The 15,429-nt window shown below is 39.8% G+C and overlaps 3 protein-coding genes across 8 annotated transcripts; 1 reads left to right on the top strand and 2 right to left on the bottom strand.

The window, feature by feature from the left end:
* Positions 1-345: 345 nt before the first annotated feature.
* On the bottom strand, positions 346-2,662 carry LOC137959744 (uncharacterized). Its single transcript, XM_068807082.1, has 2 exons — positions 1,834-2,662; positions 346-616 (listed from the first exon to the last, which is right to left on the bottom strand). The coding sequence occupies exons 1-2, from the start codon at positions 2,618-2,620 to the stop codon at positions 531-533; spliced, it is 873 nt and encodes a 290-aa protein (XP_068663183.1). The 5' UTR covers positions 2,621-2,662; the 3' UTR covers positions 346-530.
* A 4,077-nt stretch (positions 2,663-6,739) lies between these two features.
* LOC137960274 (uncharacterized) lies at positions 6,740-11,655 on the top strand. 6 transcript variants are annotated; one of them, XR_011114131.1, is made up of 6 exons: positions 6,740-7,087; positions 7,260-8,140; positions 8,325-8,428; positions 8,807-8,901; positions 9,242-9,379; positions 11,000-11,655. XR_011114131.1 is itself a non-coding variant. In XM_068807840.1 (5 exons), the coding sequence occupies exons 2-5, from the start codon at positions 7,919-7,921 to the stop codon at positions 11,098-11,100; spliced, it is 522 nt and encodes a 173-aa protein (XP_068663941.1). In that variant the 5' UTR covers positions 6,740-7,087; positions 7,260-7,918; the 3' UTR covers positions 11,101-11,655. The 6 variants fall into 6 exon arrangements, 3 of the variants coding, with proteins under 3 accessions (XP_068663941.1, XP_068663942.1, XP_068663943.1); XR_011114132.1 differs by lacking the exon at positions 11,000-11,655 and adding an exon at positions 10,730-10,826; XR_011114133.1 differs by lacking the exon at positions 8,325-8,428.
* A 1,327-nt stretch (positions 11,656-12,982) lies between these two features.
* LOC137959090 (transcription factor MYB61-like) lies at positions 12,983-15,205 on the bottom strand. Its single transcript, XM_068806388.1, has 3 exons — positions 14,783-15,205; positions 14,542-14,671; positions 12,983-14,452 (listed from the first exon to the last, which is right to left on the bottom strand). The coding sequence occupies exons 1-3, from the start codon at positions 14,913-14,915 to the stop codon at positions 13,405-13,407; spliced, it is 1,311 nt and encodes a 436-aa protein (XP_068662489.1). The 5' UTR covers positions 14,916-15,205; the 3' UTR covers positions 12,983-13,404.
* Positions 15,206-15,429: the final 224 nt, after the last annotated feature.

The raw sequence follows: 15,429 nt of genomic DNA, 5'->3' as shown, positions 1-15,429 counted from the left end.
GAGTATAAGAATTTAGTTTTTTGTTTGTACGGAAACTAAATGACAGAAAATTTATTTTCTCTCTGAAAGTTTTTTATTAAGAAATAAACTCTCTTTAATGGGTATTTGGTGGAAGAATTTTGCATCCTCCAAGGGTGGTACAGAAGCTATGAAGTTTTAGTTGAGTCAAAATTTCTCCGTTCCTATTGATTTCTTTTTTCGTGATTGCAAAAATTTAAACTTCTCATTCTCAAGTTCAACTGGAGTCACATTAGAGGGGGGAAAAACCCATTAACCGATCAATTCTTTTCATTCACTGTTCGTAAATCCATGTAATGTAGAAAGATAAAGCCATTTCCAGCAATGAAAAAGAATCTAAATCCATTAGACACAACCGTTGCTCTCTACAACCTATCCTCGTTTGATATTCACTGTTATATATGTACAGGAAGAAACACTACTGCAAAAAATACAGACTCAGATACATGGGGGGGATAAGAGGAAAGAGACAAAATTTGAAAAAACGAAACAAAATCTTCTGAATGGAAGTACTAGACACTAAGGCGGGAGGCAGATGCTAGTGCCACAGCCTGTGCCCAGACCTTGAGCCTGGCCTTAACATCCCTCGGATCGTCGCCTGCATCAGTACAGAAACCAAATATCAGTATGTTTCATAAGTCAATGTAAAAGAGAATCTGAAGCAGGTGAACTTCTTTGATTTATGCACAGCCAAAAGTCGAGTTAAGAATGCTGTTTCTTAGGTGAAAATTGTCAAAAAGGGTCAGAAGATGTCAAAAGATTGAATTATGTTCTGGAAAAGAATGGAGCATTTGCTGTGTGCATGTGATCCTCTTTTCCTCTCCCTCTGTCTTTATGTACAATTAATAAGTTTGATTGCAATCAAAAAGTGAAAAGTGTTGCTCCCATGTTTTTGGATCCCTATGGAGAGAGACAGAAGACCCAGTTTTTCTGCTCTGTTTTTCTTTTTAGCGAAAAAATAATCTCTACAGAGAGGTAGCTCACCAGCACTTGCTGCGAGTTTGATCAGAAACAAATATACTGTAAAGAAACAGAAATGAATTAAAGTAATCCCATCGTTGACGGTTTCTAGTAACTCCACAAGCTTTCTATAACAAAACAAAAGGTCACATTCACTCGTCTCAACTCACACCCAAATTCCACAAAATGGGATTTTGTTTGGATGCAGAAATTCAATGGATGCTGTTCCTTCTCCCTCTTTTTGAGTTATTTTGGGTAGGGTCTTGAAAAGAAAGAAGAAAGCTCCAGACACAGGAGCAGGGGAGGTGAAGCTTGTTTTCTTCTTCTTGGATTTGATTTGTTTAACCATTTTGATCCTAATAACCCGGATGAAATCTAGTTTACAATGAAATGGGCATCTGGGGTTCTTTTATTTGGTGGTGAGAAGTGTTGACATCTTTTGATTAATTTTTTTTAAAACAGCAAAATCATGACATAAGCTGCAATTAGTCCGTAACGAAGGTGGAAGCCAACCAGACTGTCAAAGGGTTGATCTTCACCCACCTAAGAGTGGACTTGCTGTCAAATAATTCCAGACATGAAAGAACTCATCGGAGTTAATTCAATAAGTTCCTTGTTTCAGAGCAATGTCGGAGACCAAACAATCTCCGATAGCCTCTCGATGGTCCGGAATCCCATGATCAGCAGCTCCGAGTTCAGTGGAGTCACTGAAACCTCAGATGAAGGAAAACAGCTATGCTGAATCAATTTTCTAAACCAGACTGATAGTTATCTTTTTCATTTGGGGATGAAAAAACGCGATGAAATGAGTAGTGATGAAGAAGGGGAAGAAGATGGTATTATTGGGTTTCTTACCAGGGCTGGATATCCTCCAGTTAGCGATTGAGGAATTGCTGCCGCTGTCAGTGTCGACTGTGGAAGCAGAGACCCGGCTAGGAATCTCGACCGTCCACTGGTGCTGGAGGTCGAAGCCGAGGTCTCTGCAGGCCTCGAGTTCCTCCAGGTCCATACACAGAGACTTGCCCCCGCCTTTGGGCCGAGCGATCACCACGCATTCACTGTCCCCGCTCTCAAACTCTTCATCCATGGCCCGGCACTTCCTCACCGCCCACGCCCTCTCCAGCCATCGCTCCCGCAGTCTCCTCGACTGGCTCCTCCGCCGGCGTCGCCACTCGCAGCTCCTCGCCTCGCTCTCACTCGCGTACTCCTTTCTCTCAGTTGCCCCTTCCAGCTGCCGCCGGAACTTCCGCCGAGGTGTCGACGGGACAGACAACCAACCTCTCGCTACGGAGGCGGCGGCGGCGACGGCGACGGTGGTGGTCGTCGCGATCGTCTCTTTATCCGACTCGTCCGACCCGTTCAAACCTTCTTCCTTCCCGTCCGACAACTCCCCGTCGGCTTCCCCCTCCCACTCTTCATCAACCGACAAACGAGACAACTGGGTCATCACCGTCATACCCTCGTCGTCTTCCTCCCCGTCTTCGTCCTCATCATCCCCACCAACACGGCCGTTCCCGGAGCACAGAGAAAGCCGGGAGATGTTGTAGCGATGGTGATCGAGTTCCACATCAATCCCATCGTCAAAATCCTCGTCTTCCACGTGCATCGACGAGTGAAATTTCATCGTTTCATCCGAAGCCATCTGTTTCTCAGTGGAAGCTTAGCAAACTGTAGTGGTGGAATAGTGGTGGGTGGGGGGGGCTGGGGAGGAAGAGGGAGGGACCGTTTTATAGAAAGCTAGAGAGTTTGGAATTACTAAAAAACCCATATCTTTCGTCTAATATGAACTTGGTGCCAAAATGTCCTCAATACATAATAAATAAATAAGAAAGGGGTGTTTGATACATATATAAATTAAGCTTAAAGAGAAAGTGGTTGTAACATTTAGATGAATCAGTTGTGACACACCTATTATCATGTTCAATTCATAGACCCCTTTGACCAGCCACTGTCATATTGACGGTGGGTGACAACGAACAAATTTGCAGCATGAATGAATGGATGATAAATTCACGAGTGAGTGAGGGTTAAAAAGGATGCCGTTGCAGGGAGAGAAGCGGAGCAGAAGGACGAGAGTCGCAGTCGAGCGTCCAGAATGCAGCAAATGTCTGGAGACATCTTAGCGACCTCACGCTGCTCATTCTGACAGCAATTCAGAGAGTACAGAGGTTGAAGACGAAGTCAGCAATGGAGACTGGGGGGGAGGTTAAATTATTATTTAGTTCATTAAATAATTTAATTAGTGTAAAATAAATTATATTGAAGTTAACTTACATCACTCGTTCTCGTAGGAAAAAAAATGGAGAATTTAGTTTCCCAGCTATTTTTTGGATCAACTAATTGATGGCCAGTGCCCGCTAGCCCGCCGCTTTAAGAAAACAACGTGCACAGTGAAAAAGAGGATGGTTTAATTTTTCCTCATCGTAATAAAAATAATAATTTTTATTTTTTATTTATAAAATAATTATTTTTATTTATTTAATATATTTATTTTATAATTAATATATTAAATTAGTTATTTAATAATCATAATTAAAATATTTTTAAAATAAATATTTAATAAATTATTTTGGTTTAATTATCCCATTACTATAATTAATTAAACCAATGGTTTTAAATTTTTTGACAATATATTATTAATTATTAATACATAAATATATATATTAAGTTATTGTTAAATATATTTATTTATTTATTATATTTATTTATTTATTACTATATTAAATTAGTGAGTTTTAATGTTAAAATATTTCATATGTTATTGAATTTTTTATTAAATTTTAATAATTTATTCTAATCACACATAATTATTATATTAATTTATAATAAACTATAATCATTAAAAAATATAATATAATTTTTCGTTAATTAAGATATTAATATATATTAATACTACACGTTAAATTACTTATAAGTATAATAATTATATTTATTTTGGTTAATTATCTATTTAGGTATATACTCTATTTAGATATATTATAAAAGATTACTCATTTTCTTATTTATATCATATTTTTCGTTAAATTTATTTTGATCTACACTAACACCAAACCAAAGGATAACTTTAATTTAATTCGTCATTGCAATTCAATTCAAAATTACTGTGGATAAACCTTGAGTTCCCTCCACAAAAACCGTTGCACGTGTCCTATTAAAACGTGCGCCGAGTACACGAGCAGCACAGTACAGTCCAAAGCGGGTCCCACGTGGTCTAGCACATAAACGTGCACAGACTCTCTCCTGTCTAATTAAAATGCTATTATTTATCAAAAACCCGCTTTCCACTCTAGTAAATAACATTATCGAAAAAAAAATTCTGTCGCTCACCGACCGTTGATTCTTTGTACGAAGACTTGTGTTCCGTTGATCGCGATGGCGTAAGACGGCCGCTACGTGACCTTCTTGTAATGAAGATGGGCCCACGTGCCTGCCCTGTCGGCAGATAATACCCACGCTACTTTGCTCGCCGACAAGATCGTGTTAAAGATAAGGAAACGTGGCGGTTTTGTGTGATCTACGTTTCCTTCTTTTGTTGTTTTGTGGGTTTCACAGTATATCCCGTCTTCTTTGTCTTCCTCCTTGGGTCGAGTCCTCCTTCTTCCTTCGTGGTGGCGATGTCGCAGAAGGAAACAAAAGATAATGGAGATGGTTTACCCAGCGCGTCGTCGTTTCTGACCGAAAGAACCCAGATTTGTAACTGATGAAGGATCAGGTTTGACACTTAATCGATCGTAAACAGCCATTAACGGAACCGATCACCCACATCGATCTCTGAAATATTTTCCAGAACTCACACTTTTAGTCAACACGGTTTCGGTTTTTCATCAGATATGTCTAGAGGTTTGTGATCGATGGATCCACCCTTGTAAGCCCTTAAAAAGGATTGAAAAACGTCAGGGTCATGGGTGCTCATTTCATCCCGATGACTTTACCCGACCTCCGACACATAAGACCAACTAATTATCTATAGCCTTTTTGCTGCAAAAGAATGCGCGGGGCATCATCGTTCCGCCATTATTTTTATCAGACACAAACAAAAGCGCTGCAAAGCCGCGTTCTACGTGTCGTACTCACGAGTTTGATTTTACGGAGAGAATGATTCTGGGGGGTGGCGGGATTCGTCTTCTTTTTCGAGTACGGATCGCCCTTTTATCATTTTATTTGATCGGCGACTGTCGTTCTAGTCCATAGAACGAAACGGAGGTCTGTATTTCGTCATCTGCTACGGAGAGAGAACCACCTGGTGGTGAAGTGGACCTCACTGGATCGTTAAAAAAAGCGTCGGGAAGAGAGGGAAACATCTTGGAAAGGATCTGTGTTTGGTCGTCACAGTGAAAACGCGCTGTCTCGTCGTTTTTTGCTAAAAAAAAACACAGGAAAGAGATAGGGGGATGAGAATGGATAAAGAAGAGGGTGGTCCGCAGGGAAGCCTCCACGATGAATATAGACTACTGGTGCTAGCACAATTCACCTTTGCAAACATAATGTGACTATAGTTGTAATGTGTTGTCAGGGTGACATAATATTGTCACTCTCCACCACCTAAATTTATGTGATTTTTTTACAGGCAACATGTACGTCATTGCACATGAAACATATGAACACTAGACATTCATGTGGACATGTCCATTATTAAAAAAAAATTGAAATCATTCATCTCAAAAGAGTACTCAACTCCTTCACATTTTAGCAATGTGTCTATGTTGTCACCATGGTTGTTGGTAGAAAGCATGAAGTTACTATTGGGACACTTCTTCTTCTTAATTAAGAATAATTTACCTAACTTTTATTTTCATTGATGAGGATTGAAGTATTTATAGAGTTTACAACAATTACAATTTTTCAGCAACTATGTGCAGCAGTTGGATACAAGATTATGGTTTGAGATTGAGTCTATCTTGAACTCGTATGAGAGGAGAGTCCAATTTTGGTCTTGAGTAGATGAAATGTGTTTGTGGAAGTGGTTTGATTGCTAACTGATCAATAGGTGAGACGTAAGTAACTTGAAGAGCACCATTCTGAACTTGTTTTCGAATGAAATGATAACACCAATATTATCACAATAAAGTGTTGGTTGTTGTGGAAGAAAAAACACCAAATTCAGTGAAAAGAGAGAAGATCCAACGGATCTCAGTTGTGGTGGTTATAATAGATCGATATTTCGTTTTAGTAGAAGATCGAACTAGGATCCTTGTTAGAACTCCAAGAGATATGATTATAACCTAGGTAAATAAGAGATAAGACAAAATTGGGCCCTAATTTATTTAGTTAGTGTAGGTTCTTGATCTAGAAAAAGGCTTTTCCCTCATTTCTAGATGAAGTACTGCAAAAGGAGGAAGAGGAAGGGGGAGGACCCCTCCATTTTTTGTTTTTTTATCTGATGGGAGCCTTAGGCCGTCATCTTTGACATTAGGAGGGCCCTCCTCGCCCTTCCCATGAGTTCCTGCTGGTTTCTGTAGGAGAGAAAAACAGGGGAGGGCTCCCCTTCTTCTGCTACCGCTTTTCCTATGTTTAGTCTGCATATGCTCCTTCAAGGATTGGCTTGGACTATCGGATTTGTTTCCCCATGAGGACTACGCATGAATGAGCCCAGTCAGTTCTAGTTCTAATCCATTGTTAGTTCATTGTAACATAATTGATGGGTTCGAGCCCATTTAAGCCCAATAAAATGATAGGAGACTTTATTCCGTCCGGCCCGTTAACATTCTCTTGCAGGTTAAAAACTCACGAAAGCAGAAAACGCGCGTCCGAACAGGTCGAAACTAACTAAACCGAATTCTCCGAGTTCCGACCTCAGAAGCGCGCGATCTTGGTCTGTCGGAAGGACTCCTTTCGTATCCTCTCTCACGGCTTCCTCTCCGGCGTACCGAAGAAAATGGGAGGAGGAGAAGGAGAAAACCTCGTTCAAACAACCCTCCTATCAACATGCAGATCCATCCACTTCCTTGGACGACCAAATCGGTTCTGCAGCACGGATTTCTCATGTTTCAGCCCCCAAATTACCTGTTTCTTCCTTTCTTCTCTGCATTTCGCCCTTTACTTGCCAAGCTAGGGAGCTGGGGGTTTCTGCATTGCTTCTCTTGTCCTATTTTTGTTGTTCCTTGGAAAGGTAAGGTGTGAGAAGTGGCTATGCGTTTTTTTATTTGGTGAGTAACTGTTTCTCACTGAGTCGCTGGTTTTTTATTCACTGTATATGTTGTTTCTAGTCGATAAATGATTTGCGGCGTAATGTCTGGGATATACGTTTTCAGATTATGGCTTTCCCTGTTCTGTTTTGTCAGGTTTAAGTAGGTTCATCCGAGTGCTTTATACTGGTATAGCGGTTCACTACGACGGTTCGGCGTTAATTTCTGTCATTGGTCGTTGATTTGTATACTCTATTTCTTGGTGACGTTTTCATGGAGTAGAGCTGGGATTGGCGCTCTGACCGAAATGCAGGAAGGCCCTACCTTCGTATCTTTGCTCGCATTTTGGCTGGCAATTGGGATTGTTGATCCAAAATGTTTCCTGGCTTCAGAAATTCTGCACAAACTGAACTCAAATGAATTTGTTGTAATGCTTGACGGATTACAAGAGGGAACAACTTAGCAGCTTATCTAACAATTCAAGCAACTTTTCTACTCAAGCTGCCAGGATGTTACAGTTTGATGAAAAGCTTGAACTTTTTTGTAAACTATTTACCTGAAGTCTAGTATGATTTTATCATTTGACTTGTTGTAAAAACTAGTTTTCTAGGCATTTGATCATCTTTAGTTGCATACTAGCATTGATGTCATTAACGCCTTGGGCATCTCAGGTATTTGCGGAATTGTCAGCAGATCCGCTTTACAATTCCATTATTCAATATGCATCTCCTGGAATTTGGGGTTAGATACATCGAAAAATAAAAAAAGCAACCAGTCATTTCCTTCTCTCTTTTTATTTGAACTTTGATAAACACATGGCAAATTGCTTCTTTTCACACTCTTGCTTAATTCAGACATATTCTATGTGTACAGTTCAAGCACGGCCTTCAGATGGTTATGGGACACCTAGAGTCTCAAGTGTAAGATCTTCTACTTGGAGAGAAAGGGTTCAGAAATGGAAATTAGTACGAGAAAAAGTTTTGTGTGGGAGCAGAAACCAATCAAACAATGCAAAAGAGAGTTTTGCTTTGAAGAAGGTTTAATTTGAGGAACTGGAATGTGCAACTCTGTCCGTTCTCATTGTTTTTGTGATTTACATAAAGGAAACGAGCAGCTATATTTATCGTCATTTTGCTTCTTTGTCCTGATGTTAGGGACATGAATGTAGATGACCTCTTTGAGAAAAGCGAAGATACCTTCCTCACTGATAAACCTTTACAGGGCTCTGATCGTCCTTCGTCTTGTAATCCTGGTCTTCTATGTCCAAGATCGACTACTGAATCCTGTCAAGAAAGCATATGCCCTTTGGTTGACTTCTTTTATCTGTGAGATTTGGTTTGCCCTGTTTTGGGTTTTTTAGCACCTTCATCATTATTGTCGACAGGGATACATTCATGCTTGAGATGAATGGTCATTGTAACACAATAAAAATGGAGAAAAAAACCTATCTATTTTCTCATCCAAATGTTGTTACCACATGCTTAAACTGTAAAATTTTATATCTCACAAGCTTGTGTCTCTTTTAGATCATCTAAGCATATCCCTTTAATCCGGGAAAAGATATGCAGTTCCTCATTTGACTGACCAAAAACAACAAAACATCAACCTTCCTTAACATGTAAAAGGAGGAAAAGTATATCGTTATCATTTCATGTGTTCCTTTAGCTTTTATTTGGATTAATTGAGTTCTTTTCTTATTTCAGGTACATCAGTCTTTGGAAAGCGTCCCACCTGGCTTGCATTGACATCTTTGTTTATACTGTTCATCCTGTAAAAGAACCATTGACGAGCAATGAAGGTAATGCGATTTTTTATGTGGTGCTGAATGGTCCTCATCTTCTAGGTCTCTCTCGTTTTAGACTTTCATACCTAATTTTAGCATTTCAATGCAAGATATGTATTTATTTCCCGAGATTAGGACTCTTTTGTCTGGCAATATCTGTTAGTAATGAGATACTACTTATTAATGGAATGAATGAGTCAAAATTTGCTGAGATAGTGAAAAATAATGTGATGACAATAGCATTTCATGCTTTTATGTTTGAGATTTGTTAAAGTTCTATTAGAATTATAATTACTATTTTTGAGAAAGTTAGGTTTTAGCTAGAACATATTTTGAATTTTCTTCCTGTTTGTAGAGGCAATAGCAGGAGTTCAAAGTCCATATTAATGATCTTGTAGCACAATTTAAACATGTGCCTTCTGATGGGCTGACCATGAAAGACGGCACTCTATGGCCTGGAAATAACACTGAGACCTATCCTGCTATGATACAGGTGAATACCATATGTTACAACATGTGTTGGGTTTCTATAGTTAGTTGATGCATATGATTACCAACAAAGAGCTATACTGGATTCTCTATTTTAAGTATTAAGGGGCCCTGGAGGACAAAAGGTTTATGATAAAGAACTGCCACAACTTGTTTATGTCTCACGGGAAAAGCATCCTGCTTTCCAGCACAACAGGAAGACTGGTGCCTCGAATCCTCTGGCACATTTACTCAAGGTTGGATCATGTAATGAGCTGGTGCCAGACTAGGATCAGCTGGAGTTCCAACATAAACGAAGCATTAAAATCATATACTCTTTGTCTAAATCTTCAGTTTCTAGTTTCTGCCATTCTCATGAATGGGGCATACATTCTGAACCTTGATTGCGATCATTACATAAACAACAGCAAAGCTCTTCTGGAATCAATGTGTTTTATGATGGACCGTGATGCCATGCAGAAGATATGCTATGTTCAATTTCCCCAGAGATTTGATGGTCTTGATGCTAAAGACTGTTACTCTAGCTATAATACAGTTTTCTATGATGTGAGTTGTCACATTTGTTTTATCACTTCTGTTATCTTTAACAGATTTGCCGCCTATGTGCATTTGACAAAGTCTTCTCTTCCAATATCAGGCCTTAGTGTCTATTCTAGACTTCATTTTATGCATATATGCTTTACATATAGGCAACAATCTGATTTTTGCAGTTAAAAAAGGTGTTTTCACAAGTCGTACGTCACATTCTTCATCAAGTTTAGGTTCGTCAAAGTTAATGACTTATGTGAAACAAATAGAAGTAGTGAATACACCAAAGTCAGAATTGGAAAATTATCTTGAAGGGTGCGTATATTTGTGAAGTAGCTTCTCAATATGATTTTGATGTTTTAGAATGGTGGAAAGTGAATAATTTGAAAATTTGGGTATTATCTAATATGGCAATAGACATCTTTGCAATTCTCATATATATAGTAGCCTCAGAGTTTACCTTTAGTGCTGGTGGTAGAGTCATAGACTTGTATCGTTCTTTCTTGATACCAAATATAGTTCAAGCTTTTTTTTTTTTTTTTGTGGCGGTGATTAGGTTTGGGCTCTTCATGGTGTCATGAAAAATCAAAAGGTGAACTATTTTTGAATAATTATTTATTATGGTATTTTTTAGTTTTATTTATTAAATTTTTGTTTAATGATTACTGCTTGAGAATAAGCCTATGGAGATAAAGCTATCAGTTACTTGATTTTTCATCTTTTTCTCATCTTGGCAATTTTAATATTTTTTCATTACATTAAGTAATTAGTGGAAGAATATTTTTTTATCAGACTAATAAGTTTTGTTCTTTTGTTTTTGTCATAGGTGTAGATTTTGCTCATGCAAACAGAGACTTAGTATATTGTTTTTTGCATGAAGAGAAAGAGATACAGTTTATAAATTTATATTAGATTTATAGTTTTTGCTTGGGTAGTTGTTGTAAATTTGATATTGATATTTCATTTAAATTTTTGTGTTTGAGAAGTTTATGCATAATATTATGTAGTGTTTATGAACAATTTTATGTATAGAGATTATGCCCAAATTTTAAGTCAAATTATTTGACATGTTTTTTATGCAATATTTTGAATGTAGGTTGGAGTTCGACCTCGGGTTCAAGCACAAACTTTGTTATAATTCTTGGGCTCAAGTTCGATTCTAATTTTAGGCTTGAGGTTCGGCTTAGCTTAGCTTGAACTCAAGTTCGAAGTATTTAAATCGAGTACAGCTCGAAGATATATAGTTCGAATTCGGTTTGATTCGATGCAACCCCTAAACTTATTGATCCAAATTTGCATTTGAAGTGATTATTGCGGAGATTGCAGGACAGTGAGAGTACTTTCGTGTTGTCACTGATCCAGGTCAGAGAAGCGTGAGCTTCAATGCTGAAACCAACGGACAGGAAAACCCGAGTAACCCTTGCGAATTTCTCCCGGGAGGGATTGATGGATCATGAAAGGTAGCTCCAGTGGTTTTTCTTTTTATCTGATTGACCACTAGAAAGAGACGTTGTGGGTCCTCCACTGATGTAAGCCAATTGGTGGCCCGGAAGACTGTCGGGAACCACTCGCCCCATCGTCAATGTCTTCATCCTTCCCACTCTGCTTGTGACACCACTCACCTTCTCTATTATCCGCCTCCAAATATGTATCAGTTCATATTAGAGAAATTTAAAAAATTAATAGCCTTAAAGTAAGCTTCTTATCCATGTAACCTGTGCAAATTTAAACTCATCTCCCTGGTTACATCCTGTTTATTGAATGAAACATATATGGGAAAAGGCAAGTGCATTTCTCTCTCTCAATTTCCGATGGTTTGATTATATTTGTCTAACTCTGTTAGATATTAAACTGCTTAATCATCCATTTAAACTCTTAGCAGCTCAGTAGTTTCAAATGGGTGATGATTTCATTATGATAATCAGATTGGGAGGCAGAATAATCCCTATTCCATTTCGATTAAGGTTAGAAATCGATGCATTTGTTGCTTCTTTTGGTTATCTTGATTCTCGACTTGATATTCTTCCTAGTCAAGAGGTTGAAGACGACCCTAATCTTCGTATCTGTTCTGTTCATTCTCTGAAAGATCAGTCATTCTCCTCCTCATCTTTTCTTACAAATAATGATCTTGATTTTTTTTTCTTCTTTCATCTTGTTGGTTTCTAATATGTAAGCGATTAGACTGCACTAAACATTCTTGTCCACCATGACAGAAGCCTGAGATGACTTAGCGGCCGTTTCAGCAACCATTTGTTAGGATTCTGAATGGCGAAATCTCTTAAATGGATTATGGAATTGAAGCTCATAAAATACCCTCTAATGGTAGGTGCCAATGCAGTTCACACAAGTCAAGAATAAAGGAAATGGCTTACGTGGTTTATTATTTCTGTTATAATTGAATTGTCTGGTTAATAATAAGAGGAAATGGCTCGGCATGTTCACATGCATGCCGGCCATCTCCATCAATCCTACATTTGTTAGTGATGGCTTGAAAAGGCGTTAGAGAAAACGAAGAAAACCAGTCTTTTGAATGGTTAAGGTTCTTCTACGGAATGGATTCCACCGAGGTCTCTCCTTTTTCTCTGGTTGCTAGAAAAACATCCACTTCAAAGAATTTTCTTCAGGGGAGTGTCTCTGTCCCTACTCCTGTGCAAGCAGAGGTCTTTCCCGGTCATTCCAGCAACTTCTTTAACAATTAGACATGTTGCCCGAAAATACAAGCTTCTGCCTTAAATCTGAGTGGTTTAGAAGAAAGTGGCCATAGAAGTGAGGAAGCTAAAATAACATCTTACAGATAAGGCCAATATCAGATTGACAGTCACTGTCTTCCCTTCTATTGTCTTTGTTTCTTTGGGTGGAAGTAGAACAATGCTTGGGCAGGAGGAAGCCCACCAGTGCAGACTTCAGAGGCTTTTAACCCTCCCCAAAGCTTTCTGTCTCAAGTAAAGGGATTTGAAAGTCTCTTTGAGATCATTTACCTTTCATGGCAAGTAATTAACTGATTATTATTAGTTATTAGAGGATTTAAGAGGAGAGAGAGAGAGAGAGAGAGAGAGAGAGAGAGAGAGAGAGAGAGAGAGAGCTGAGAAACCTTAAAATCAAAGTAGAGATTTTGAGTGTTTACATAGAATTACAATCAATGCCCAAACAATGAACAGAAGAAAAAACAGAAAAAAGAAAAAAAAAGGAAGACACTGAAACAAGCTTTATTGTGCACTTCAGTCCACCACCTCAGAAGAAGAGATGGATCAGCTTGTTTCTGCACAAATATTCAGAGAAACTGAGACTTTGTATCAGACCTATTTACACTGGCAAAAATCTATGGCACACCCAGTAATTAGAAGCATTTATTCAAGCCTTGTGTTCTTCGTTTTAAATTAGAAATTTTCAGTGAGGATTTGCTGCCCTATCATTATCTCATACCCCCCATGAATGCAGTGGCTCGGCTCACCCGCGTATAAACTGCTAAAGATGATTCCCATCTTTGGGTAAATACGAGAGTTACATTTGTTCAAAAGCTGCTGCAATTCTTTGGAAATCCTTACCGTACAAATCCGCCGCCTGCAACTGTGGCTGCTGGGTCTGATGCCAAGTGCTCAGATTATTGATATTGAATTGGTTTTCGGTTTTGATCTCGCTGTAGAGCGGTTGGTTGTGCGTCTGCAAAGCGTGGGTGATGGAGAACGGGGGATGGAGATATTCCGACCATTTTATGTCTTCGGTCTCGCCTTCGAGTTGATGAAGTTGGGCTTCTTTCTCCGAGGTTATATCAGAAGACTCCACCCGGCAATCTGCTAATCCCCATGAGAAGACACTGCTCTCGAAAAAAGAACTGTTGTTCTGCAACTCGATGCTGCTGCTGCTTCCGCTCGTGCTGCTACTGGAACTGGAAGTTCCGGCCTCCCAGTATTGGACTCCACCGATATTAACCGATGAATTGGGGTTGTCTGAAGGAAGATTGATCAAGTTCTTGAAACCCATTTGACTAGACAAGATGGGGCTTGTTAGAGAAGGTAGAACAGTGGATACCGAGTTAGAATTGAAGTCAGGGTTAAACTCGAATGGCCGACAGCTCTGGTTAAACCAGAGAGTGGAGGTATTCAGGTTAACGGAAAGGCCGGCCGAAGCCGTTTGCGTACCGGAATTAGACCCGTAATTCATGTTTTGGACTGGGAAGTACGGCATGGAATCCGAAGGCCTGCAGCTGGTGGAGCTGGAGCTCTCGTGACTGGCCATAAACCTGTCTAGAAAGAAGTCTTTGGTAGAAGCCATTGAGCTGTTGCTCGAAGCTTCCACCTTGAATTTTTCTCCCAATAATGGAGGCTTCGGGTCGGGCACCATCTCGGTTGTGAGAAGCTTGAGCTCGCTGGAAGCAGCTGCGGCGGCGGTGGGTCCTTTGCTGTCTTCTCCGTTCTCGACCTCCGAGAGTGGTTTGTGGGTATTGGGGTCAATGCCTCTCTGCCGTAGCTTTTTCTTAATGCACGAGTTCCACAGGTTCTTGATCTCATTATCTGTTCTTCCGGGCAACTGCGCAGCTATCTGAGACCACCTGCGTTGCCAAAACGAAAATGGCCAGAGTTTTAATCCTGCACAAATCGGGGTGAAGAAAAACAGAAGCAACAGAGAAGAGAGGCGAACCTGTTGCCCAGAACTGCATGGAGCTCAATGATAAGGTTCTCTTCTTGTTGAGAGAATGTGCCTCTTTTAAGATCAGGCCTCAGGTAGTTTATCCACCGCAATCTGCAGCTTTTGCCGCACCTCTGGAGACCTGGAAAATTACCATAACAGGAAAACTTATCGGTCAGAATTAAAGAACTGATAGAAAGCCATTACTCATCATGTAATTCTCTCAACTGGGTTGTACATTACAAGACTAGACCTGCTTGTTTTGGCACGGAGGACCAACACCCATGACCGTATTTGGTAATATGCCTGAGAAGCTTCTCGTCTTCCTCCGGGGACCAGAGGCCTTTCCTCAGCTTCTGCTTGTAGCAGCAAGAATGCCTTCCCATTTGCAGCAAAGCCTCCACAGCTTAGTACCTGAATTCGGCTGGGAATTGTCAGCACCAGAAGGAGGTGTCGAGTGGATTCTGGGATTCGGGCCTGGGGGCTGAACCTGAGGAGACGTGGGAGCAGGAGAAAATGAAATGGTAGCGAGAGAGAATTAAGAGCGTGGGGAGAGGCTCATAAAAGAGAGGTCGCACTCAAGAGGGCGATTGGAGTTTGAGGTTTTTTGAAGGAAAGAGAGAGAGAGAGAGAGAAAAGGGAGTTTAATCTGAGTTGCAAATGTCTCATCAATGGTCTGTTACCTCCACTGGGGGGCTGTTAATCCATGATATTTTATAAGAGAAGAACCGATCGGGGAGATGAAGTGAGGCGTAACCATGGAAAATCCAAGCCAGTAAAAACAATAGTAATCGGGGAAGATGAAAAGATTATCAAACTCTATTGGAGTTGCATAAACCAGGAAAAAAACATGGATGATGTCTCATATGGGTCTCAGCAACTTTGTACCCAGTCTCAAGC

This window comes from Aristolochia californica, unplaced genomic scaffold, assembly GCF_029961685.1.
Source record: "Aristolochia californica isolate CCGP_79_NKW_82.1479 unplaced genomic scaffold, dmAriCali1.0.hap1 SCAF_3, whole genome shotgun sequence".
Taxonomy (NCBI): Eukaryota; Viridiplantae; Streptophyta; class Magnoliopsida; order Piperales; family Aristolochiaceae; genus Aristolochia; species Aristolochia californica.
This window is presented reverse-complemented; position numbering and strand designations above follow the sequence as displayed.

Coding starts and splice junctions, on each gene's coding strand:
- LOC137959090 (XM_068806388.1), bottom strand. CDS start 14,915: ATGGGAAGGCATTCTTGCTGCTACAAGCAGAAGCTGAGGAAAGGCCTC. Junction 14,672..14,782: donor CTCCGTGCCAAAACAAGCAG/GTCTAGTCTTGT, acceptor GTAATTTTCCAG/GTCTCCAGAGGTGCGGCAAA. Junction 14,453..14,541: donor CATGCAGTTCTGGGCAACAG/GTTCGCCTCTCT, acceptor TTGGCAACGCAG/GTGGTCTCAGATAGCTGCGC.
- LOC137959744 (XM_068807082.1), bottom strand. CDS start 2,620: ATGGCTTCGGATGAAACGATGAAATTTCACTCGTCGATGCACGTGGAA. Junction 617..1,833: donor CTGGAGGATATCCAGCCCTG/GTAAGAAACCCA, acceptor GTACTGATGCAG/GCGACGATCCGAGGGATGTT.
- LOC137960274 (XM_068807840.1), top strand. CDS start 7,919: ATGGCAAATTGCTTCTTTTCACACTCTTGCTTAATTCAGACATATTCT. Junction 8,141..8,324: donor AGAGTTTTGCTTTGAAGAAG/GTTTAATTTGAG, acceptor AAACCTTTACAG/GGCTCTGATCGTCCTTCGTC. Junction 8,429..8,806: donor TTGGTTGACTTCTTTTATCT/GTGAGATTTGGT, acceptor TTCTTATTTCAG/GTACATCAGTCTTTGGAAAG.